The sequence below is a fragment of the Silurus meridionalis genome, chromosome 26 (genome assembly GCF_014805685.1).
Source record: "Silurus meridionalis isolate SWU-2019-XX chromosome 26, ASM1480568v1, whole genome shotgun sequence".
NCBI classification, from domain to species: domain Eukaryota; kingdom Metazoa; phylum Chordata; class Actinopteri; order Siluriformes; family Siluridae; genus Silurus; species Silurus meridionalis.
The window spans coordinates 6,524,490-6,549,236 of record NC_060909.1 but is presented as its reverse complement, the minus strand read 5'-3'; the positions used below and the strand labels follow the sequence as shown (position 1 = coordinate 6,549,236).

At 40.7% G+C, this 24,747-nt stretch overlaps 1 protein-coding gene across 3 annotated transcripts in view; it reads left to right on the top strand.

Moving 5' to 3' along the window:
* The window catches only part of glceb (glucuronic acid epimerase b), a 67,308-nt gene extending 43,570 nt beyond the window's left edge, over positions 1-23,738 (top strand). For 2 of the 3 annotated variants that reach the window (XM_046840477.1, XM_046840476.1), the window contains 3 exons: positions 8,032-8,540; positions 16,308-16,547; positions 18,106-23,738. In XM_046840477.1, coding sequence (XP_046696433.1) covers positions 8,045-8,540; positions 16,308-16,547; positions 18,106-19,130 — 1,761 coding nt within the window. In that variant the 5' untranslated portion in view covers positions 8,032-8,044 and the 3' untranslated portion in view covers positions 19,131-23,738. The remainder of the gene's footprint in view (positions 1-8,031; positions 8,541-16,307; positions 16,548-18,105) is intronic. The other variant, XM_046840478.1, reaches the window with a different exon arrangement.
* The last annotated feature ends 1,009 nt before the right edge of the window (positions 23,739-24,747 follow it).

Sequence of the window (24,747 nt, the reverse complement as noted above, 5' to 3'; positions counted from 1 at the left end):
CGGACACTCGACTTGTCCACTAAATGTTAGCTTCCCTGAACCAGCATCAGTCATGTGTCAAAGGGAAAAATATTAAGGGATTTAGCTTTAGCTATTATATGTATGTCAAAAGTATTGGGACACCTGACTTTTCCAGCCATTTGTGGTTCTACCTCAAACTGTTCCCACAAAGTTGGAGGCACACAATTCTGGAAGCGGTGACATAAATTGTCTCTTCATGTGAACTAGGAGACCCACACCAGCATGGCACTGCCCAGTGCACAAAGCCAACTCCATGAAGACATTGGACATTTGCCAGTGCTGGCTCGGGGGTTACTAATCGGAAGGTCGCGGTTCAAGCCCCAGCATTGCCAAGCTGAGCTTTCAGCAAGGTCCTTAACCTTCTCTGCTCCTGGAGGACTGTCATGGCTGACCATGCTCTCTGTCCCCAGAAGAATCATATGCATTATTGTAGGTCTGAAACGATTTCTCGAGTAATTAGAATGCTAAAAAGCATCAAGGCAAATTATTTGCTTCGTTTTGTCCATTTAACTACGCAGAGTATTGTTTCCCCACAGACTATTATTACTGAAGCACTGTGTGGGTGCTATGGACAGGTAAACACAGAAGACGCTGCAGAATTGTTAATGGATGAGCGGGAAATTTGGGATTGTTACATTCTAAGACCTAAAGAAAACACGGTACAATGCATTTAACTAGCAATAAAAAGTTACATTTTTCTAAAAAGCAAACAAATTAGTTGTTCATTTTAATAGACCTGTCTTGTTTTCTCTTGTATATTTAGTATTTCTCTTTAACAAGCAAAGTAGAGCTGTGGAGCTCTGACCGCAATTCTATTGAACACTTTGAACTATGGGATAAATTGGAACGTTCCGAAAAGCATTGGAGCTTCTTATAACGGAAAATGGGGACTAAATGCGAAATGGAGTTTAAAAAGCCGCATATGTATCTGATTTAGACGTCCACAAACCTTTGCCAGTATGGTGTATTGTATGGTAATGAATATGCATTTTTAAAAACTAATTTTTATTGCATATATATTTTTAAAATTGTATATTTGTCATTTGCAAAAATGCAATGCATTTCTGCTGCAGTACATCTGTTCCCTCCGGCTTTTTTATAGTAAGAGACAGTTGTAGACTTTGGATTTTTGTACTCTTTAGTTAGTGTGTGTGTGTGTGTGTGTGTGTGTGTGTGTGTGTGTGTGTTAAATTGAATGGTTCTGTTGATAAGGGAGTTCATCTTTACAGCATTTCTAATGAATATTGGTCTCAGTGACACACAGGCAGTGAAAAGAGCATTATCTGTGCGTTGTCAGAGGGTATTATAGTCTGTTTTGTGGACAAACCAGCAATAGCTTCTTGTTGGCAAAGGACTGTCTGTATTAAATTTGTCTCACTAATGAGTCTGCTAATGTCATCCTGGTTGCCAACGAACAGGCGACGGAGAGCAATTTTCTCCGGTGATCTATTATAAACAAGGCTCGCAAAGCTCTTAAAATAGTAATGTGTTTGGCTTTTCCTGCGTTTAGCTTGACGCTTGTTGCCTCATCTGGCCCTTGCCTGGTTTGAGTGATAACAAGCCTCAGAGCTGCAGCAGAGGAGCTGATTTACTCGACTCAATCCACTTCCTGAGGTAAGCAAGAGAAGTGAAAATGTCAGGGGTTTAGTTAGTGCTGACACACCTGAGCTCCAGCACTCTGACTGCATTTCGCTCCGAGGCCATTCAGTACGGCCGGAGTGTGTTTTCATACACGGCTGATCAGGCTGCTGCTCTGACCTGCGAGAAGCCTGCCGGGAGCAATGTGTGACCATTGTTCCTTTCAGGCATATTTGACAAGTGGAATATTTGAATATGAGCACCTGAAAGCTGCTGTCAGTCTGCTGTCATGAGTAGTCAAAGGGTTTTTTTTTTAGTGGTGAGCTTGCTATTGACTAAAGGGAGTATGGATTTGTTTCAGTTAAAGAGTTCTAGTCTGAGTGAAGTGCTGGAGTATTGGAAAAGCAAGATGATGTTCACAGTACATAATGAGGAGCATGTGTGTGTCTGCCATTGTCTTTGCCAGAGAAACTCAAGTAGCATGATTGTTACTCATTCAGAGTAGTGTTTTCACTTACATTTTATATATATATATATATATATATATAGTTAACGATAGTGTACATCAGATACAGGTTGCCATTTGTATCGCTATGCATCATTTTTAGCAGATCTGCATCGGTAAGAAAAAAAATTTAATTATATATAATTATTTGTAGATGCGCTATACTTCTGTTATTTAGAAACTGACCAATAATTTGTAACCAATATTTAAGATGTAGATTGATTGAATTGCATAGCATCCTAATAGTATTGCATTGAATCGCATTGTGTTGAATTAAATTGAATCGTATCGCACTGCATCGTAATGGGGTGAATCTCAAAGCATCAGTAGCAGCTTTATATGTATCTTTATTGTATCATATCGTTGGCCCTGCATCGAGATGCAAATTGCATCAGCCTCAGTTAGGCTTATCAAAATACAGCAATCACACACACACATAACAAATAATGAATGAGATTTTACTCGAAACCAGAATGTAAACCAAGCATCACACATCTTGGGTTGTGGATTTTTTTTTTACGTCAGATGATACTACAACTGAGGAAGAAAAAAAAAACTAATTTTCATAATTATTCCTGTAATCAATCTGTGGTCTTTGTGTTAGGTTTGTCAATGAATGAAATGTTTTTTAAAAGATAGACACTTCTACACTACATGCCCCTAAACCCCTAAAAAATGTGTTTTTTGTTTTTTGTGTTTTTTGCCCTTTGGTTTGTTTGTATTACATGTAATACAAATGAACCAAAATTGCATATGGAATAAAACTATCCAAATTTGCTCCAGTTTGGTCACATAGCCCAGACTAATGGGTGTGAAAACAATATTCCTGACAGCATATCTTTATGAAAAAAACAAGTTGGTAAGCTTTCTGCCTATGATGTGTATTGTTTTTTTTTTTTTTTTTACTAAAAATCAGATTACAGAATCTTGTAAGTACACATGACATCAGTGCACATAATGCTATGTGCAGATTTACATAAATGCTTACAAATACCGTAATCCACCATGAAGTAAAACCCAAAGGCTAGTGTTAACTTTTTAAGGTTAGCTATTGTGGAAATAGCCTTCAAACAACAGAAGAGAATGAGAATTAACAAAGTAGCTGGACTGTTGTGAGACTATTGCATTTAATTTATATCACATGCCTTAGATGGCTGAGTATTGTGTAAAAAAAAAAAAAAAAAGGGCCATCAGAGTCATAAATAGGCTTTTAAAAATGTGAGCACAGTAAAGCTAAAAGCAGAAGCAGTAACTGCTTTGTATCCATACTGATCTTAGCTTCATTTAGCTATTTGCTGGAAGGGCTGTGGCCCTGGAGAATGTGTGTGACGTTAAGCTCCATGATATTTACGAGTAGCATTCCCAACCATTTCTCTCAAATGCTAGTGCCGTTGTTTACGCTATCATATGGGCTATATAACATTCCCCCCACAGTTCTGAGATAGAAGGAATATGGCAGGTTTTGCGATACGGATATAATTTGGGTCTGACATTGCTAAATGATTATTGAGTGCCACGATTTGTTGCTGGAGGCTTTCAATGAATTGTCACTTTGAAGCATCCCACAGGTAAGTGATGAAGCACTAAGCCACGTTGTTCTGTTGTCACAAGAGGAGGAAATTAGCTAATAATTCTCACATGCGATGACATCCATCCATGAAAATCCATCTTGCTGGAAGTGGGTCTATTTTCAGGCCTAGTGCAACAAGGGTTGCAGCCCTTTGCACGAAGGAGAACAGCTGTGTTCCACTGTGAACATTCCAGAGCAGGATTGGAAAAGTAAGAGCTATCAGAACTTTATGCTAACTCAGCACTCTTGCACATGTCCTCGGTTGTGTCTTGACAGGAGCGATGGCCATACATGCTGTAAATAATTGTTCCACAGAACTCGACATTTTCTCCAGGGGCACTGGGAGAATTTTTTGTGCTGGGAAAAAAAAACAGCAAAAATGTCTTTGGTTAAGGTCCAGTTTCTAAGACCGTCCTGGTCTTGGCAGTGTGCTTCACCTCGACACTGCTTGCAGCCTCGTGAGACAAATGAGCTGGATTTGTTCACCCAGTGGTATTAGAATTCGGCATAGCTGGATATAGTTTCTCCTTGGCAAGCATTGTTAACGCCTTAAATTTTTCTGAGAACGTTTGCATGAGTAATCAGCATCCACTCTTAATCGAGCTCACACTGTAAAGTTTTTAATTATACAGTCCTTCTCTAGATCCCTTTATTCCCTTGAGCAAAATGGGTTTTGATTGCCATAGAGCTCTGGTTCTATATGATCGTGTCTCGAAAACAATAGAGCTGTCAGTACAAGCTCTGCCATTCATAAGCCTGTATTTAGAGCTGTGGCCCTGAGCCCTCTTTGCATTATTTCTCAGAGCGAAGAGAGCATGCTGCTGCTCTAAGTGGATGGGACAGGCATGGAGTCTCTGGTGCAAATCTGTGGGGCCGGTGGTGCCATCCATGCTGAAAGCTAGGCATTCACTTCTCCCGCTTCCTGCGTGCCAGCTTCATACCGTCCCCCTTACTGACAGCCATTATCAGCCCTCAATACCTCCCAGTGTTCCCAGAGCCCAGGGTGCCAGAATAAGAGCACAGCTGGGGGTAGTGGAGCTGTGGCAGGGTACAGATTGGTTGTTTATCCCCCTAGTGGAAATCTTTTGACTTGAATCTAAATTAGAAACAAAGGTTCGGGGAAGGCGATGGACCGGCAGCTTTGTGAGTTTTCGTGGATCTTGTGAAGGAGGAGAGGAGCAGGAATCAGATGGATGAGGTTGAAAAGGGGACGAGCTGCTTCCTGAAAGAGTGCATGATAAATAATTCAGGTGCATTCAGCTCTCAGATGGAAAAGTTTTCTGCTGTCTACTTGAAGATTTGTACGATGATAACAGCACAAATCGTTATCTGCCCGCGATCAAGGGATGTGGTAAGGGCGGCAAACAAGTGTCAAGGAAAGATTTTATCAACTTTTTCTTCTGAACAATCGATCAGTGACTACAATATTCTATGGTTCATGAAGAAATATCGAAGTTAAAGCTTCAATAACAAACCCCCCAATCCTTCTCATACAATTCAAGATTTAATTAATACAACACAAGCCTCTCCAATCTGTGTACTTGTTACCAGGTTGTGGTCCCCGTGCCCACCTGCATCGTAAACTACAGCCGTTGGCCTTTCAGCACGGCCCTTTAATCCTCAACTGTTTACTTGTATAAATAAGATAATTATAAGTTGCCCTAAAGAAGGATATCTGCAGAACATCATGAATGTACATTTTGTTTTTATTTGTAGTTTGCACCATTTTTATTTTTTTACACGAAGATTCATTTCTCAACATCGTGAAACAAGATTTACATCGCCTGACAGTCACTTAAAAAAAACAAAAAAAACCCCTTTGATATCTACATTTAGAACAGTTTTTCACGGAGAGGAGAGACCATGGCGTATTTGGCAACATACTACAGGAAAAATGTCAAATCTCTTTTTTATATTAAGGTAGGTTGTTTTTGACAGTGACAAAGTACCAGACTCTGTAGCAACGCCGGAATCATTGCAAAACTACATAAATCATATAAGTATGACTAAATTGTGACAATATAATGGTTTCTATATTAGAAATCTGTTTCCTTTTTACAGATCTTTTCCACTGTCAATATCAATGAAAATAGTTTTAAATTAAAGAGTCCTCAGCTTCTCACTGCATTTTTCTAGGTATAAAACTTTGGAAAACCTTCTAGTTTGTTCTCGACAATGTAGCTTGTTCAAATAGGGGATTACAGCCGCACAACATTGCTGTGCTGTGATCTCAGGATCACACCGAGCTCAGGCATAGCTCTCGCATATTAACAGGGCTGAATACAAGTGATTCCCGTGACGGGGCACATCGGCGGTTGAGGCCACAGCATCTGCGGGGCGGCCTGAGTGTCTTCCCCCCCCTACCGCTTGTGCAAGTGGTGAAGTCCGAACTCTATCTCTTTTTCCTGAGGAAACTGTGAAAAGATCAAATTATTTATAGTCCTTTGGAAGGAAGACGAGCTGCTTATCTTTTGCTTTTGCTTTGCTGGCTCCATGGGACCTCGGCAGCGGTTCGAGAGAAGGGTTTGAGTGGAAATTAGAGTGAAAGATCACGCTGTCTGCTCTAATCTTTCATTTTCTCTAAATGCAATCCCTTTTTGCCAAATATGAGTGATCCTTTTTTTATGAGGCAATATTTTATGGTTTTTCACTCTGACAGGTTGCTGGTAGAACACTGAGCTGTAGATCTGAGCGCAGTTAGGACGTGGTCTGAAGGAGCCTTTGCATCCTTTAGCGAAGTTAGAAATGATCGAGTGCTGTGCTACAATACAAACTCGGAACAATGTTGTTCTATCTGCAGTTAATCCTCAATCAGTCTTTCGCTAAGCCTGCCAGGTCAATCACTTTAATTTAGTGTGTACAGAGCTCGTCGTTTGGCTAGACGGATCGAGCCCGTTGTGTGATTGATGCTCGTTCTTCGGCTTCTCACCTTAGGCTTTGCTTCAGCCTGGACACAGGTGTGTAGACGTAACGATTTTCACGGTCATGCCTTTGTTGTCGGTGAGTCAGGCTCTGCCAGAGCGGGTTCAGTAATTAGCAGTGGTGGGAGTTCGCTCTATTGATTTTTGTTCGTAGCCAGGCAAATGAAATGCCATGGAGATGATGGGCGGGAAAATCCGCCGCTGCTGATTGCCATTGTTTGCCACTTTGTTCGAATAACTGGCAGCCCTCAAATCAGAATGAGAGCTGCGGCCTTTCAACACGTGAAAGCCTGTGAATACGGCGCAGCTGGAATTGCATCTGTTGTGTTTGTTAGTCTTGCCAGTTTGACTGGTTTCTCAGTGACATGTGGGAGAGCTGCAGGACACACAGGGGTGACTTTGACCTGGTGCATATCCAACCATTATAATTTAGTCTCTCCTGAGACTCCGCTAGTCTCTGATGCTGCAACGTGCGTGCGGCGCAACAGATTGCTCTTTCTCAAAGACAAATTTAGCAAACAGAATAATAACTCTCCATCATTGGAGGCTGCTTCGCACTCCGACAAGGTAAACTGCTCAGTATGCTGCCGGGAGCGCCGAGTTCTGGAGGTGTATGCTAAGACGTTGGGCAGATATTGAATTTTTTTTTTCTCTAGTGACTTGTTCATCGAGTATTCATGCGGTAAGGACTGATATTGATTAGACCATTTAAACTACGCGTAATATGATGTAGATATGCATCAGAATGTCTTTAATCCTATTGCTGATTGCCACTAAAGAGTTAGGGTATGTAGATGTTGGATTTTCCTATTCAGAAAGTGTGAATTTTTTTTTTTTCTTTTCTTTTAATGCTGCATAATAAAGGTACTTAATGAGATCCTGGAAAGAGTGGAATGCATTTTAAGTAGCATCTGCACATCAAGATTAGCACTGCTTTACTGCAGTGATGTCATTGCAGTTTTTAGATCTTTGTTTTTGTTGTTTTTCAGATCAGTGAAATAAGGATGGAGACAGAGGTGGCACCAATGAGTACATAGCAAGCCATGCTCATAAGAAGCTTTTCCCTGTCTTTGTCTCCATGGAATTTAAATCGCTTGGCCAGGAATAAAAAAATCAGATGTCTGAATTAAAAAGAAAACATTTGAAAGCATTTCTGTATAAAAGCAATAATATTTGACAGCCCTTGTTTGATTGCTTGGCGATAATTGGACTTGTGGCTGACATGAATTCAGGGTTTCATATTAGGACTGTCGGAGCAAATTTCACTAGAAAATCCATGTTTATTTTCTCTATATTTTATCGTCTCAATAGAAATGCATTTTTTTTCCAAACATTTTGGTCAAATGAGACTTGTGGTGTATTATTTTATTTATTTTTATTTTTTTCTTTGATGATAAAACTGATGATTATATATGATATACGTTTTATCTTTTTAGGTGAGGAGTGAGAATGCGTTTCCTGGCCTCCCGGGTCCATTACAAGACCCTTATGGTGATCTGCACCCTTCTCACTCTAGTCACCGTAATCCTGTGGAACAGGTGCACCAATGAGAAGGTGTTGCATTCTTTACCTAGGACCTTTTTAGCCCCGCCCAGCCCAGGAGTGGCCAGAATTCAGCAGGAGGCCCAGCCCCCCGAGGCCCCACCGGTGGTCGGAGGCGGAGTCAGATACGAGGAGATCGACTGCCTCATCAATGATGACATCACTATTAAAGGCAGACGCGAGGGCACGGAGGTCTACATGCCTTTCAGCTGGATGGAGAAATACTTTGAGGTGTACGGCAAAGTGGTCCAGTATGACGGCTATGATCGCTTCGAGTTCTCACACAGCTATTCCAAAGTGTATGCGCAGAGGGAACCTTACCGGCCCAATGGAGTCTTTATGTCCTTCGAAGGCTACAATGTGGAGGTCCGTGACCGAGTGAAGTGCATCAGTGGTGTAGAAGGTGTGTTCTCATATTTATTACTTCTTCATCAAGAAAAGCATTAGTGTCCATGTCTTATCTACCTTATATCTTCTTATACCAGTAAAGCAATGCATATTTATCTCAGTGTTAAAAGACTTGAAGGTTATCAATGCCGGATCTGTGCTTAATGAAAAAAGGCAGGATGGTTGTATTACATGACTACAGGTCCTAATAAGTGTGCCAGGCAGATACATTGTTGGTGCTTTAACCAGCTACTGCAGTGTTTTTTCAATCAGCAACTGTTTTTAGATTTTAAGGAACAATTTAAATAAAGTCCCTGAGAACTCAATCTCTGATTGCCTTCTTACAAGGCTTTGCAATACAAAGTAAAGATTTGGTCCTCATGGAATACAAAAATAAGTTACTGAAGTGGGCAGTTTTCTGAAAATTGTCAGACAAATAAAGAACACAAGAACACATTTTATTTTGGTAATTTTATTCATATTTTAGTTTCTGATTTATTCTGGTAAGGGTGCATGGACATGTATGTGAAATAATTTTTTTTTTTTTTATGTTGGGCAAATAGAACTAAATCAAGGGAATAAAAAGAGTTCTTACAGGAGCCGGACTACAAGAGCACCTCTACTAAATAAATAATTGGTGGCTTTTCCATATCTGCGTTTCCCTTGCCGGAAGATCTCCTCTTCCATATGTAAAGTTGGCGGATGTGCTGCTTATACCATGACCAAATCAAACGGTGGCTGTTTCACAGGACATTTCGGTCTTAAGTTTTTTTTTTTTTTCTTTCTCCCCCAAGTTAAAAAAATGGCTGGATATTTAATGTTCATTTAGGTTGATAACATGACATTTTTAATATTTTACATTATATTCTCAGGGAATATACAGCCTTATAATAGGATTGTTTTGAGGGTGATTTAAATCCTGACACAGGGTGACAAAAAGCTGAATTTGAAGGTTTGTGACCAGACAAACTGAGATTCTTGGTGGCTAATAGTATGAATTTCCTCTCATGAGACACAGCATTTAAAGAGTTTCACTACAGATTACAAAAAGGCATTTAGCCAAGAACATGTTAGATTGATGTTAAGTAGTGATATTTATTTGTGACTATTGTTGAATAGTTCTGTTTGGTAAATGAATTATGTATTCGTACGTTACATTCTTAGAACCACCATCTTACTTTTTTTTTTTTCTCTTTCATTTGGTAGTTTGTAGATCTTTTTTGTTTGCCTGTTGCCTGTGTGTTTTAGATTCTCTGTATGTGTAAAGATTATCTGATACTCCCCTGTCTCCCAGCAGTTGTTCCTCGGATATGGCATTTCATTGCGGTGTGTAGGTGAGAAAAGTAAGACGGGGATAAAGAGAAGAACTCGAGGCCTGAGGTTGCCGGTGGGTTATAAATAGTCATTTAGCCCAGGAGCCCTGCTAAGAGTTTTCCGGGAAGGCAGGCTTAAGTAAATCCACTCGGAGCCTCTCATGAGTAATGGACCATCAATGGACTCACATTAAGCAAATTAAACTGAGATTGATCCAACTAGATTACAGGAGTTGATTGTGGTGACCCCAAACCTAATGGATAACCTTTTTGTGCTTGTATGAACATGCATCTTCCATTTCACTGCGGTGAGCCGTGGAGGAGAGGAGGAAGAGCGGCTGCTCCGATTGGTCTGCTTTGCTTCTTCAGTCTTGTCCTTTGGCATCGCCATCACTCTGTCCAAGAAACACATTTTTCTCTTTGGCATCGTCAGTGGTGTAATCAGACATTTCCGTCACAGTGATCCATCACTGTCAATGAGCACTGAGAGTGAAGTTCCCCTCACATTTATCTCCTGCCTGCTGTTTAGGACATCTCTCTCTTTATCTCTCTCTCTCTCTCTCTCTCTCTCTCTCTCTCGTGCTCATTCTTTCTCTTTCTGGAAGTCCCTCTTTAACACAAGCACAGAGTTGCTGCCAAATAAGAGGAGGAGCGGCTCTCTTCGGACTCCTGCTTTGTCCTTCACTCTGACACATCCGCCTCCCACTCTTTCCTTTTGCCGTATGCAGGCTCTGAGGTCCCACTACACAACCCACATGCACATGCAGTTTAAAGCAGAACGAGAGAACGTAAATGCAGAGTACAGTCTGAACTGTTTTGCTTGACCTCATTCTTCTCTTCTTAAAAGAAATAAAAATAAAATACTTCAGCATAGCACACAAACTGCCAGATATAATATTTACAGGTTTTGAGAGCCTGTTGTGCTGTGGGTGAATCGGTAATTACTTGCGAGGTACTCAAAATGATTTCTCTTTCTGTTGCTGTCAAAAATGCAAACGAATCCATTATCCTTTAATGCTGGCGACTTTCCACACTGTACACCATTACCTTAAAATATGACCACTAAACAGCATCGTATTCAGGTTCGGGTTTCTGCAGCAGTACAAACTAATCACCGTTTATTGCTGAGGAAAGGAATAAATAAAAATGATCAGGCTTTCAGATTTCCATTCAGTCGTGTTAACGGAACCTGAATAGTAGCTCTTGAGTGGAGTTTTGACACGGCTATTTAAAGAAACTACAAGTTTTATTAAATTGGCATGAGTGCTTATTTACTTTTTAATTTTACCTAGACCTAGGGGGCTGGGAAAGTTGTCTTCTATACAAACAGCTAGTGTGGGTGCAGGTTTTCATTCCAATCAGGCAGTAGATTGGACACCTCCGGCGTAGGCTTTATTGCTGAGATTGTGTTAAAGAGCTGGTTCAAGAAGTGTAGTAGTAAAAGCAATCAGTGTGTCTAAAGACATCTACATCCTTGCTATCTGTGTGTGATTTCTTAACATACGTCATGATTTGGCTTAATCAGATTTGTTTGTAGTCAGGCGCGGAATGTCAGTGATGCTTTTGGGGGAATTTAAAGTGCTATAACTCACTATAAGCTCAGGAAAGCCTGTTGTTTTCTCTATGCTTAGTAAAAATGTCCAGGTTACATTATGTGAAGGGTTTCCCCAGGCATATTCATGGCTGACAAAGTCATGTTCATGTTTCTAAAAAAAAAAAAAAATTCTTACTGTCTAATTTATGCCCCAAATTGATATGTTTTTATAGGGAACTGGACATGATTGTTACCAAAATAAATTTAATAATACATGCAGGGCAGTTCGTTTAAACATTATTTGAATGTAATTATTCAGACAAAGATCGCATTTCGCTTTTCTTTTTGTCTTTTGTTTTCAATTTACCCCCAAATTGTGATTTGCAATTTGAAAAAATATACAAAAATCAGGCATAACTTTATGACCACCTTCCAAATATCGTGTTGATCCCTCTTTTGCTGCCAAAACAGTCCTGACCTGCGGAGCATTAACACAATTTACTTTAACAATTTAAACTACAGTTGCTTAACTGTTGGATCGGACCCCCCGCGGACCAGCCTTCGCTCCCCACGTGCATCAGTGAGCCTTGGCTGCCTGGGACCCTGTCGCCACTTCACCACTGTTCCTTTCTTGTACCACTTTTGATAGATACTGACCACCGCAGACCGAGAACAGCCCACAAGAGCTGCAGTTTTGAAAATGCTCTGACCCAGTCGTTTAGCCCTCACAGTTTGTACCTTGTCAAACTCGCTCAAATCTTTCGCTTGCCCATTTTTCCTGCTTCCAACACGTCAACTTTGAGACCAAAATGTTCAATTGCTGCCGAATAAATCCCACCCAACAGGTGCAATGATGAAGAGATAATCAGTGTTATTCACTTCACCAGTCATAATGTTATAATGTGATATTATGCCTGATCAGTGTATATATTTAAATGTTTATAGGTATTTTTGTATTAATTTTGTAATGTGGATAATCATAAATGTAGTGTAATAAAGCACCATCTAAGTATTCTTTCTTTCGGCTTCTCCCATCAGGGGGTCGCTACAGCGGACCATCCGCATGTTTGATTTGGCACATGTTTTTACGCTGGATGCCCTTCCTAACGCAACCCTCCCCATTTATCAGGGTCAGGGAACCCGGGATCGAACCCGGGCCGCAGTGATGAGAGCGCCGCATCCTAACCACTAGACCACCAGGGAACCTAAAGCACCATCTAAGTAATTAAAGAAATCAATTCAGTAGTCTGAAATAAGCAACAAATAAATATAATGTTATTGACCCATCATAGTTTGATTTACATATGATTATGATTATGAAATGATTATAATTTCTACAGTTTCTTGACATCCGTAGCGCTAAATGAAAACGTGAAACTCTTCAGAGCAGTGAGACCCTGAGACTGGAATTGCGACCTATAGGACAAATCAAACGAAAAAGGTTATAGGGTGTGTTATTCATAAAGTGGCATAGGGGATGGGGCTGAAACGTTATGTGTTTTTCCTGGCAATGTTCACTTTGTCATTCATTCTCAACAAAACCATTTTTCGAGTCATCAGACTGTAATTCATTCTCAATCCTGTCAGTAGATTTGCATTGGTGTACTCGGAGTGGTAAAAGGCTACGCGTTCTCCTCTCAGTGTGGCTCTGTTGAAGGGGCAGGTCTGTAGTGTAATCTTTTGTGTTCAATGAAGAAATTGGGTCGTCTCTAAATGGAGATAAATCCGTCAGCCAGGTGAACCTGATGGGGTGTGAATTACTTCAGTGCTCTTGTTTCGTCCCTGGGCGATTTCACAGGGACTCTGACGTGTTTTCCCGCAGCACCCGCTCCCTGCCCATTACTCAAAACCGCGACTGTGAGCTCCAGAAGCTTCCCGTGGATATGTGCTGTAAGTTTTAAGGAGCTCTGTCTTATTAATTACAGCACTAGGCAGGAGGAGGATGTAGAGGAAGAGGAGGAGGAGGTAGGGGAAGAGAAGGGGGCTTTGAGGGGCTTGTTCAAGGTTGCAAAACACTCCTCCTGATTCTCCTCTCCGCTGTGAGGAGTCTGTTTAGAGCAGTGAGTTCTCAGAGCCTTTGTGTTGAATGTGAAGAGGAACAGAAGTGTGTCATCAGCATTTCAGCTGCTTAAAGGTTTTTCTTTTTTCGAGAGACTAAATCAAGGGATTAAGTGGTTTTGTGCAAATTTGGAACAGAAAGTCAGAGTAACAGCAGGAAAATATAGAGCAGGGTGTGTCCAGGTTTTTTCCTTTGAAATTGGAGACACATTTGGTGTGTGTGTGTGTGTGTGTGCACATCCAGTGGGAGTGTATGAAAGAGGAGACAAGAGGAAAAAAAACAGTGTCTCTGTCTCTGTGTGTGTGTGTGTGTGTGTGTGTGTATTGGTCATGGTGACCTCAGCTAGAGATGCTTCAGCTGTTATTTTCCAACATGATACGTGTTCGGTTGTAGTTCATCTAGCGCTAATGACAAGTCATGTGCTGCAGAGTACTAGCATGGTAGGACACACTTAGGGCTGTGCTTCATGAGGAGGAAGCGCCGGCTGGAGAAAAGGAAGGGTGGATAATGAGAATAATATGGAAAAGAGAGAGAGGGAGGGGGTAAAAATTCAGAATGTACTTTGAAGAGACGCAGAGTTTCCTCCTCTGTTCCAGACTAATATTGGGCTCTGAATAGAATCTAGGCCAGACATTGTTTCTCAGACCTCCATTTAACTCGTAATGCGGGTCCCACTTACTACTTGTTTGTGTGTAAGCATATGGGTATGGAAAATGGCCTTGAGGAATGCAGTGGATCTCATTAGGGCATTTGTGATTTCTTGCAGTTTGATCTATTTATCTTTTCACTGTTGTGTGTTTGTGGGTGGGGGGTGTAGCTGAATGTTTTGGGTTGTGTTTATTTACTGGTAGGTAGCTAAAAAGAATAGGAATTTTATTTTGAGGTTGCATGAATATTTGGCTGGTTCCTATGAGGAAAACTTTTTTCTTTTACCAAAAAAACAACTATATTTAAACAGCTGAGAGGCCATGGTTTGCTTACAGAAGTCAAGGTCAGGCTTAGATGTTGGTGTAGGCATAACATTAGTAATGTCAGTATCAAAGTGTGTGTGTGTGTGTGTGTGTGTGTGTGTGTGTGTGTGTGTGTGTGTGTGTGTGTGTGTGTGTGTGTCTGAATATCTGAACCAGAGTTATATAATGTAGAGGTGTAGCAGCTGTAAATTATTGAGCTATGCATTTTGGCAACCCACGGCTGTAGATCAGACTTCTAAAGCTAGAAGAATCCTTTATCCTTTATTGACCGTGACCTTTCACTCTTATCATGTGCCGATCATAGTGATGAGGCATGTACCTCTGTACAAGAGACAGTAGATCAGTCGAGTGTTGCGAAGTCATAGAATTTCAAATACTGTTTCTATCCTGGAACATGAAAAACCCAACTCTTTCAAATAGATTTTTTTTGTTGTTGCAAAACTATTGCAAACAGTTGAAGCTAGTGGACATTTCAACTATTTTGAGTCTGTTTTTTTGCTGTGAAATGGTGAAATATGTGGCAAAGGTTTGTGGACCCTTAACCATCACACCCAAATGTGGTTCTTGCTCAGTCTGTTGTCAGTAAAATTAGAAGCACACAGAGGATTAGAATTAGAGGTCGACTGATATGGGTTTTTCTCTAGCCGCTTTTTAAAAATCCGGGCAATATACATATATACAATTTGTTTTTTTGCCGATACATTTGCCAGATTATAATTTTTTTTTTACCTCATTCATCTAATTAAATTGAAAGTTAATTAATAAGAAGTGATGCAGAAAATTGCTTAAATGATGTAATAAAAAGGGAACGTACTGATACTTGTCATTCTTGCTCTTGCCTTTGCAACTTAGCAGACATGATTGCAAAAAGATACACAAACCTATTAGTAATGATAGCGGCATGTGTAAACGTTGCTTGCTTTATATATTCACAGTTCTAGATCTTCCGGTTTCCCTGTTTGAAATTTTGTAGCACAATCGGCCGATGCCCGTTCAAATAAAAGATGCCAAAACTGAAAACTGCCATCAATTGGACGACCTCTAACTAGAATGTCTCTCTATGCTGTCGTGTCTCTTTAGTGGAAGTAAGAGCCTTTCAATTCAAACAACAAGCAAGGTACATGAAGACATGGTCTGTCAAGGTTGGAGTAGAAGAAGGTTCTGCACAGACCTCAACTACACTGAACATCATTGTTTTGGATAAAATCGAGCTTTGACTGCATTTCAGACATCTTCACTTCAACCTCACTAATGTTCTTGATCACAAATTCTCTCAGCCACGCTCCAAAATCTAGTGAAAGCCTTTCTAGAAGAGTGTGGTCCCAATTTTATGAGGAAAGAACCACATTTCGGTGTGATGGTCAGATGGTCCACAAACAATTCCGGCATATATTTGTCTTAGATATGGAATAAGCTCAAACAAGCAGATTCGAGTGTTCTGGTGAGGTGTCCACAAACCTTTGGCTGTATTGGATAAGGCATGTATAAACACTTTCTATGGCTAAATCTGAACGGTACCCATTCCGTGCAGCGCCCAGTCTCGTGTATAAACATACAGCACGTTGTCAGTGATTCAACCCTAGAGGTCGCTCTCGTTACGAAAGCGGATCTTCTCAAACGGTTCAGCAACAGATGCTACCCGTAAAACCTAGCGGTATGTATTTTTTTAGTTCCTGCAATCTGTCAACAATTAGTGGCAATTAATCGGGCAAAACCGATGAATCGGTCGATCTCCATTCCTAACATCGGTGGGATATGTGAAGTACATGTGACCATTTAAAGAAAGAAAAAAAACACTTTACCTTATATTCTCTATGAAAATAGATCGTTACCGTCGTCATATCGTTTAATTGCAATGGAATGTATAAGCTTGATTTCACGTTGTCTCCCTCTGTCTTCTCTGCAGGAGTGCCTCTGTCAACACAGTGGGGTCCTCAGGGTTATTTCTATGCCATTCAGATAGCCCAGTATGGTCTGAGTCACTACAGTAAAAACCTGACTGAGCGAGCCCCCCATGTGGAGGTCTATGACACGGCCGAGGAGCACAACAACAAGCCGAACTCATGGAGCATTCCCAAGGGCTGCACTCTCATCACAAGCTACGACAAGACCCGTGCCTCCACCGTCCATCTGTTTAACGCTCCAGGTACCAACCCTGGGGGAATTTCAAGCCCTCAGTATTATTTTTCTCCATGTCTGTCTTCCTACCATTTCCCAGAAAACTAAAACGGTTGTCAGACAGTTGAAGATTGTGTCTCTTCCCTGTTCTCTGGTTCATTTTTCTTTCCACAAGTCATCCGTTTTAATTATGACTGAGAAGTTTGGATTATCTTAATTAAAAACACTCCCTCACCCCCAAAAGCTTGACATTTGCATCGCCTGTTTGGTCGCGTACTATGGCAGCATATTTATTCGCGCCTAATTGTGCTTTTCATGACAATTATTATCATCCAGCCGTCCATAAACTTAATGTTCTTTTCTTACTTTTCCTGTTTTTAATTCCTCTCTCTGAGCACTTTCATTCTTGTCCTTGTTTAATTCTCCAATCAGCAGCTTTGCATTGCATCTTGTAGTCTGTTCCACAAAATCAATACCTGTACCCTATTAAAGTGAACACACACAAAGCTAGACACCAGGCAGAACCTCTGGAGGCACAGCCCTCTGGTCAGCAATATGTATTTTGCTGGTAATAATACAGTGTGGCTTTTTAGCACTAATCCAATCAATAGGCGTTAGAATTAGCCGGGCTGTTGCGCAGGCAAGCTGTAATTGGTGTCATCACCTAGAGCATCGATTTAAACAAAGCCTGCTGGGATGCACAGGATCTAGCACTCCAGCGTTAGATATTTTGCCCTTCGTCATTCGTTTCTCACTCATTTTTTGCTCGCCCCATTTGTTTTAGTGACTCTTGCCCTTTCTTTTGTGTCTCTCATATCACTCACACTCTCCTTCTTCACTGTCAGGAGTCTCCACTCATCTATTATTGACTGGGAGCTAATCAGAGGAGAGTGGTACACATCTATTTATTGCCCTAAGTAATAGCTGTATAAGTGTATTGAATACTAAAACAAATAAACACTGTGAGGCTGATTGTCCAGTATCTCACCACAACGATCTGGTTTATTTCTCTCTGCCTTTCCTCCTTAGTTCTTCTCGCTTTGTTTGTTTCTTTTATCACGTTCTCTACCTATCTAAGGAAAGCCTCATTTAAAAAAAAAAGATTTTACTGCCTTTTATTAGAGAAAGAATCACACTTTAATATAAATCATGTTTAATAAAGAAAGCAGAATATTGGAAAAAGTTTTGACTGTAATTTTTGCCGCCCAGATGAGATGGCAGGAAAATTGAGACTCAGACAAAGAAAATTGCCTCAATCTCCTGCACCAGTAGTGTTTGCTGAATTTTTTTTCCCTTATCATATTAGGGTCCCGGCCAAGTGGATATTTTTTCACGGTTCTACCTTTCTATCTAATTAGCTCCTTGGAGCAGTAACATATGTGAACCCTGCACCATCAAGACTTCATTCTGATATAATTAAAAAGTGCAGGGTGGGTGGGTGGGTGGGTGGGTGGGTGTGTGTGTGTGTGTGTGTGTGTGTGTGTGTGTGCTTTTTTAAAAACAAGCAAAAAACTGACTGCTCGGACATTTATTCTGAGGGCAGACCTCTTTAACTCCTTGATTTCTTTTTTTCTTTTATTCTATAGAGAACTCTGAGGGCATCTCTCTTTTTCTTGGCAACACAAAGGATTTCATTATCTCCTTTGACTTAAAATTTGCATCCAATGGCAGCGTGTCTGTCACACTGGAGACGACGGAGAAGGGTCCACCATTTGTGATTCACTACGTCACTAGCAATCAGCTCATTGCCTTTAAAGACCGCTCTATCACTTACGGCATTGGGCCTCGTTCAGCCTGGACCACGGTGACTCGGGACCTCCTCACAGATCTGCGCAAGGGCATTGGCCTGTCCAACACTAAGGCTGTCAAGGCCACCAAAACCATGCCACGGCGTGTGGTCAAAATGATTTTGCACGGTCGAGGTGCCATCGACAACGTGACAATTTCCACTACGGCCCACATGGCTGCTTTTTTTGCTGCAAGTGATTGGCTAGTGAAGAACCAAGATGAACATGGTGGCTGGCCAATACTGGTAACCCGCAAACTTGGCGACGGCTTCCGGGCCCTGGAGCCTGGCTGGTACTCTGCAATGGCGCAAGGCCAGGCCATGTCTACCCTGGTAAGGGCATATCTCCTCACCAAAGACGAGACATACCTGAAAGCAGCAGTGAGTGCCACTGGGCCTTATAAGGTACCGTCTGAAAAACATGGCGTAAAAGCCGTCTTTATGAACAAGTACGATTGGTATGAAGAGTATCCAACCTCACCAAGTTCATTCGTCCTCAACGGCTTTATCTACTCTCTGATTGGGCTCTATGACCTGGCACAGACAGCAAAAGAAGGGGACGGACGTGAGGCAGCACGACTATACGACAAGGGCATGGATTCGCTCAAGGCAATGGTGCCACTTTACGACACTGGTTCAGGCACTATTTATGATCTACGTCATTTCATGCTGGGCACAGCACCCAACCTAGCACGATGGGACTACCACACTACGCACATAAATCAATTGCAGCTGCTGGCTTCCATCGATGACTCGCCGATCTTCAGGGACTTTGCCAAGCGCTGGAAAAGCTACATGAAAGGAGGGCGAGCCAAGCACAACTAGAGCTGGAGGCAACGGTGGACAAAAACCTGCCGGCATAAACGCCTCAATCCCTGAAGGGAAGCTGAATTAGCCCATGGAGAAAAAACTGAAAGGAAAGCCCAGAGTGGCCATGGCTAACCTCTCGGGTATTTTGGGCTTGAAACTAATTTGTACTGGAAGCTCCTAACTAAGTACAAATTAAGTGTTTATGGCAAAAGTGTGTATGGTTTTAATGGGGTGGGGATTTGCTTGACTTGAATCTTGCAGTGAGGAATCCAGCATGATTAGATATGTTCGCACACACTTGGCCGTAGGGATATCACAATGATTATCACAACTTTCTTCCAAAATTCTTTCTTGCTATTTGTGTAGACATCAGTCTCATTAATAACAATAACAATAGTAATAATAATTGGGAAAATACAACACAAATGCCTTCTTAGGCATCCTTACTATAAGTCTTTTGGTCAAAAGAAAAGGTAGCCTGGCAAATGCTTCCAACCTTTTCCTGTCTCCCTAATTTTAGCTTAGGTCAGTAGCAAACCTCAGGCCTCCAATTTAATTAGTGCCCTTCCTTACCCTGCTTGAGTGCTCCACTGCACTTGGTGTGTTTGGTAAAGATGGAAACCCTATTTCCAATGCAATTCCAGGCTTTTAAAACCTCTGTGTATTTCTAAAACCAGAGTCTTTTATTTAAATAAAATGAAGATAATATAACTTATGGATTGATCCTAGAGCTTGGCTTAAAATGTTTAAACAAGCCTAGATACACTGACCAGTCTTATAATAAACTACTGATTAAATAAAGAAAGTTTGTTAGTTAAAGTTAAATAAAGAATAAAACAAAAAACAATTCAACAGTCGATTTGCAGAAATGATGAGAAGTCTATAGAGACAAGTAGGTGAACACTTTACCAATCACACCCATAGATGCTTACTGAACTTCCCATTCCAGATTTGTTCACCGCTTTCCTGTTATATAATAATATATTCTGGAAATGCTTTCACTAGATATTTGCCGCATGGTTCTGAGGATTTGCTCATTTAGCCACAATAGCAATAGTGAGGTCAGGTACTGGTGTTAAACGAGAAGGTCTGGCACACAGTCTGCTGTCTAGTTCATCACTAAAGTGTTTAGTGAGTTCTCTGTGTAGGCTCGAAATCTTCAACAGTAACCACAGTGGCATTGGAACAGGTTTGGGACTCTTGGTGCAATTAAAGAGAAGTTTGCTGTTGTGTAGTACACAGAAGTATTTATTGATAGTACTCTTCTAAACACTTGTGGAATTCAGACTGTGGGAAGGCTCACATGGGTGTGATAGTCAGATGTCTACAAGCATTCGGCTATATAGTAAATATTTTCTCAACCCATTCTCATGAAATTTGTTAAATACAATCAATTGAGGAAGATGTAGTTGGATTTCAATCAAGTTCATACAAATTACTTATGATGAAATTCGATTAATGCTAAGAGTTTGAACACAACCTTTCATATCAGGTAATCTGTGTGAATTGGTAGGAGAATTGGTTTCTAGAAATGATATGGAAGTGTCTGAATTTGAAAAGCGGGCTATCTCTTAAAGTACATCTCTCTTCCTGCAGTAGGGTTTGGATACATCATGGGCAGAAATTTAGGATGAATTATGTGGGAACATAACAATCACAATCTTTGCATGCTTGCCAAAAGGCACACAAGAACCAATATGAAACATTAACACCCTGAGGAATATTACACCACAGACATAGCCATTTGAATGACTTTCTGATCAAATCAAAGGCTAGCCAGGCTGAAAGTTGTCCTTGATTAGGTTTTTAAATTTATAACAGGTTTTTCTTTTCTTTTTTTCTTTTTTTTTTTTTTTTTTATTGATTTGTGAACCGCATGTAGCAGCAACGTGAGCCAATGAATTACCCAGAGCTCCTCTGGGGAAGGGTGACTGAGAACAGCTTACTGCAGACTCTGCAGTTCTATGGAAACTTTTAAGTAGCATGACTGACCATTTGCTGTCATTGCCCATCATCTCAAACCGTAAACCTTAACCAAAAGCTAAAAGGTGCAAGGACGTAAAAGTCGTCGCCATAAAACAGTCCTAAATGCTGACGGTCTGAACCGCACTAGGTGCCGGTCACTTTCTGTTCATTCACGTCCTATGAGTAATTGAATCATTGCGTTCCTTCACATACCTGTGTGTGGGCTTAATTCTGTTTAACAGGTTTGAATTAAACATATAAGGCAATCAGCTGGGTTGTTGATTGCAGCATTGTAGCTTGATTGATTTTCCTTTTCCTCTTCTCTTTTTTTTTTTTTCTTTTCTTAATCCATTACTTTAGTTTTGACGTCTGTTTGAGTCTTAAACCGAATGAACGTCCCGTGGGGATGCAGATTGACAGAACATCTGGCTTGAATTCATACTTCGTATAAGTGAAGCATATTGTCTGTACATCAGACTGTACAGCCTGCACTGAATGTGTTCAGTGGAGCAGAAGAGAATGACTGATTCTCATAAGCTATACAGTGTGTTTAAAGTTTTGGTAACTTTAATAAATATAGGGCTATATGAAACCTACATAAAACCCTTTATGACCCCATATGCCGTGTAATCAGGTGCAATGTTTCAAGTCGCAGATTTTTCGATTAGATTTTTTGTTTGTTTGAGATCATCATGACAACTGACTTTGTAGCCCATTGAACCCACTGTTACTATTTTCATAAGATATTTAAAAATACTTCTGGCATGTCATTGCGTTGTCACGACTAATCATTTCTTCCCCCTTGTCAGTTCTTTAGTCTTTTACTGTTTGAGATTTTTTAAATTATGGTCTCAGCACCATAACTGTCAGTTGTTTGTAATTCCCCAGACTTCACATCAATGTTATATACACTTACTCTGACATACTCATACTCTGAGCTCCAAAGTTATGAATGAGTGATGTTTGGGCGTTCTCTACAGAACAACCGTATGTCAATAAAAACCTGAGTGTCAGCTTGATATCAACATTAACGCAGCTTTCGACAGCTGACACCTGATAGAAAATAAGTTTTATTAAACGTATTTTTGTTTTTATAGGCTTGTGTAGGTTTTATCTAGCCCTAATCTACTGGTAAAATATCAGAGTTACCAAAGTTGTAAGAAAGTTTAATATTTCCAGAATTATTTTTTTAGTGTACATAATTATTATATAAAAAAGGCAGAGAATTTATAATTCAAGTCTTGTATCTAAAAGATTTTCACTTCTATAAATAAAAAAAAGCTAAAAACGCAAGCTATTGGAATAAATGTACCATGTGTAAAGCCTTCCCCAGTGCGCCATAGCTCCGGCTTCAATTGAGATGTTTTGTGTGTGCGAGAGTGTGTGTAGAAGCATTTGGCCCGATCACCTTGTGCTCCTCAGAAGCACAGATGTCTCAAGCTCAGTAGCAAAACCTTTACCCTGGAGAGCTCGGTCACTTTTCCCCGATCCGATCCAGTCTCAGCCAAGACACAGACATGTACAGTATTCTGCCCATCTCAATGCGCTGCCTGTTGGCTATTTCCCTCAGCACACACTTATTATTATTATTAGAGAAAACGCGAAGATGTCTTACTCAAGATCTTGGGATTGTGTCGCTGCTTGCTAGGTGGAGTTTAGTCCAAGAGACTTTTCAACTCATGACAGATTTATCTTTTTTTTTAATGACTGTCTTTTCCTTAAACATCACTTTTGTATCAGTGTTCGGGTTTAAACATTCATCTTATGAAGATTTCTATGCACATTTCATACTTGGCATAATAACAGGACTTCGGTCTTAAAAGGGAAATAACATTGTTACTAGGAGGATCTGAAAATCTTTTGTTCATACCAAAGTCTTTAAAGATTATTTTGTTCTTTTTTGTTTTGTTTTTGTATATTGTTATGTAATGAATGGTGGCGATATAAATAATAGTGTGAATCTGATTACCTTTATAAGGCCTTGTAATGCTGTTTAGTTTTGTAAGAGTAGATTTCTATAGAGTAGAGAGAGATCCAGAGGAGAGACTATAATAATCACAGCCGTCTATGGGGATGTGTGCAACTGTTCTGCTAGCATTATGCGCTAAATAATGAGAAACTTGGGGCAGCTGATCTGTCACAGGAATCTCCGTTTCATATCCTGAGTTGCTTTGGGGTTTGAATTATGGTTAGCTGTTGGTATAAACAGCATTAAAGCACAAACACTGTCAGTCTGTTAATTTATTCTAATCATTTTTTCTTTCAATAATTATTGTTTATTTTCCCCCTCTGGACAATGTGCAAGATCTTCATCAGAGAGCTGCTACTGTGTTCGCTGTGTACATTTGTCTTTTTGTTTTTTGGGTTTTTTTCGTGTGTGTTTTTATTTTTTGTCATCTCCTCCTCTACCTTCTCTTCTGCACAGTCCTGAACTGGAAGCAGATCCACGAGGAGTCGGTTACATGTGACGTATGCAATAAAAAAGGCGAGACGGCGAGAGCCCCGAGAGGCTGGACACAGTTTGCAATGCAAGCACAACGTGCACACGCCACCATTTTTATGCAGGAAAAAAAATGTTTATATTAAAAAAAGTTCAATCTTTGTGCTTTAAATTGCTTTTTAAAGTTGTAAAATAAAGGCATTTTTTTTTCTTAAAACCTTCTCGTGCCTGTTAAATCTGCTGTGTCTGTTCTCTCACTTCATCACTGTGCAGTTAATAGGAAGAAGTGAATAGTGTGGTTCCTTGTTTTTGCTGTTAGCTTTTAAAATGTCCTGGTACACCCTCAGTGTATTTTTTTTTTTTTTCCCAAACAAGTCACAGTTTGAACCCTCTTCTCACCTCACCTGCCCCTCTCTACCTCAACACCTCACCTGCCCCTCTCTACCTGCCTCTCTCTACCTCAACACATCTCCTGCCCCTCTCTACCTCAACACATCTCCTGCCCCTCTCTACCTCAACACATCTCCTGCCCCTCTCTACCTCAACACCTCGCCTGCCCCTCTCTACCTCAGCACCTCACCTTGCCCCTCTCTACCTCAACATCATAACTTACCTTCTCATTTCTACCTCAACACCTCACCTAATCTCAACACCTCATCTGCCTACCTATTTCTCAATACCTAACCTACCCATCTCTAGTTCAACACCTCTCTTCATCTGCCCATCTCCAGTTCAACATCTTAACTAATCTCCATACCTAAACACCTGACCTGCCATCTTCACCTCAACGCCTCATCTCACTTGCTAATGTTTTCACCTCAATTCCTCATTGGCCACTTTTAAACCTTTCTTGCTGTCACCTCACCTGTCCATCTTCTCGCCTTTGCTGCTCTTTTCACACCTCGCCTGTTCTGGGTTTTTTTTTTTTCTATTTTTATTGTGTTTACCTTCAGACTGTCTTTTCTTGCCCCATTCTCACTGACTATTGTATTTCTGCCTGTATTCTTCTCTGCCCTTTTTTTCTGTCTTTCTTTCACATGATTAACCTTCCTCTTTTCTTCTTTCCCCCGCTTTATCTCCTTTATCAAACCGTGACACTTTTTGTTCTCCATTCGATCTGCTCTGTGCTCATCTCCTGCATTCCTGCTATTTATCAGTACCTGTCTTCTCCAGCCACTACATTCTATTTCAGGACGTTAGTGTAGTTCATGGCGCCGCTCTCCTCCG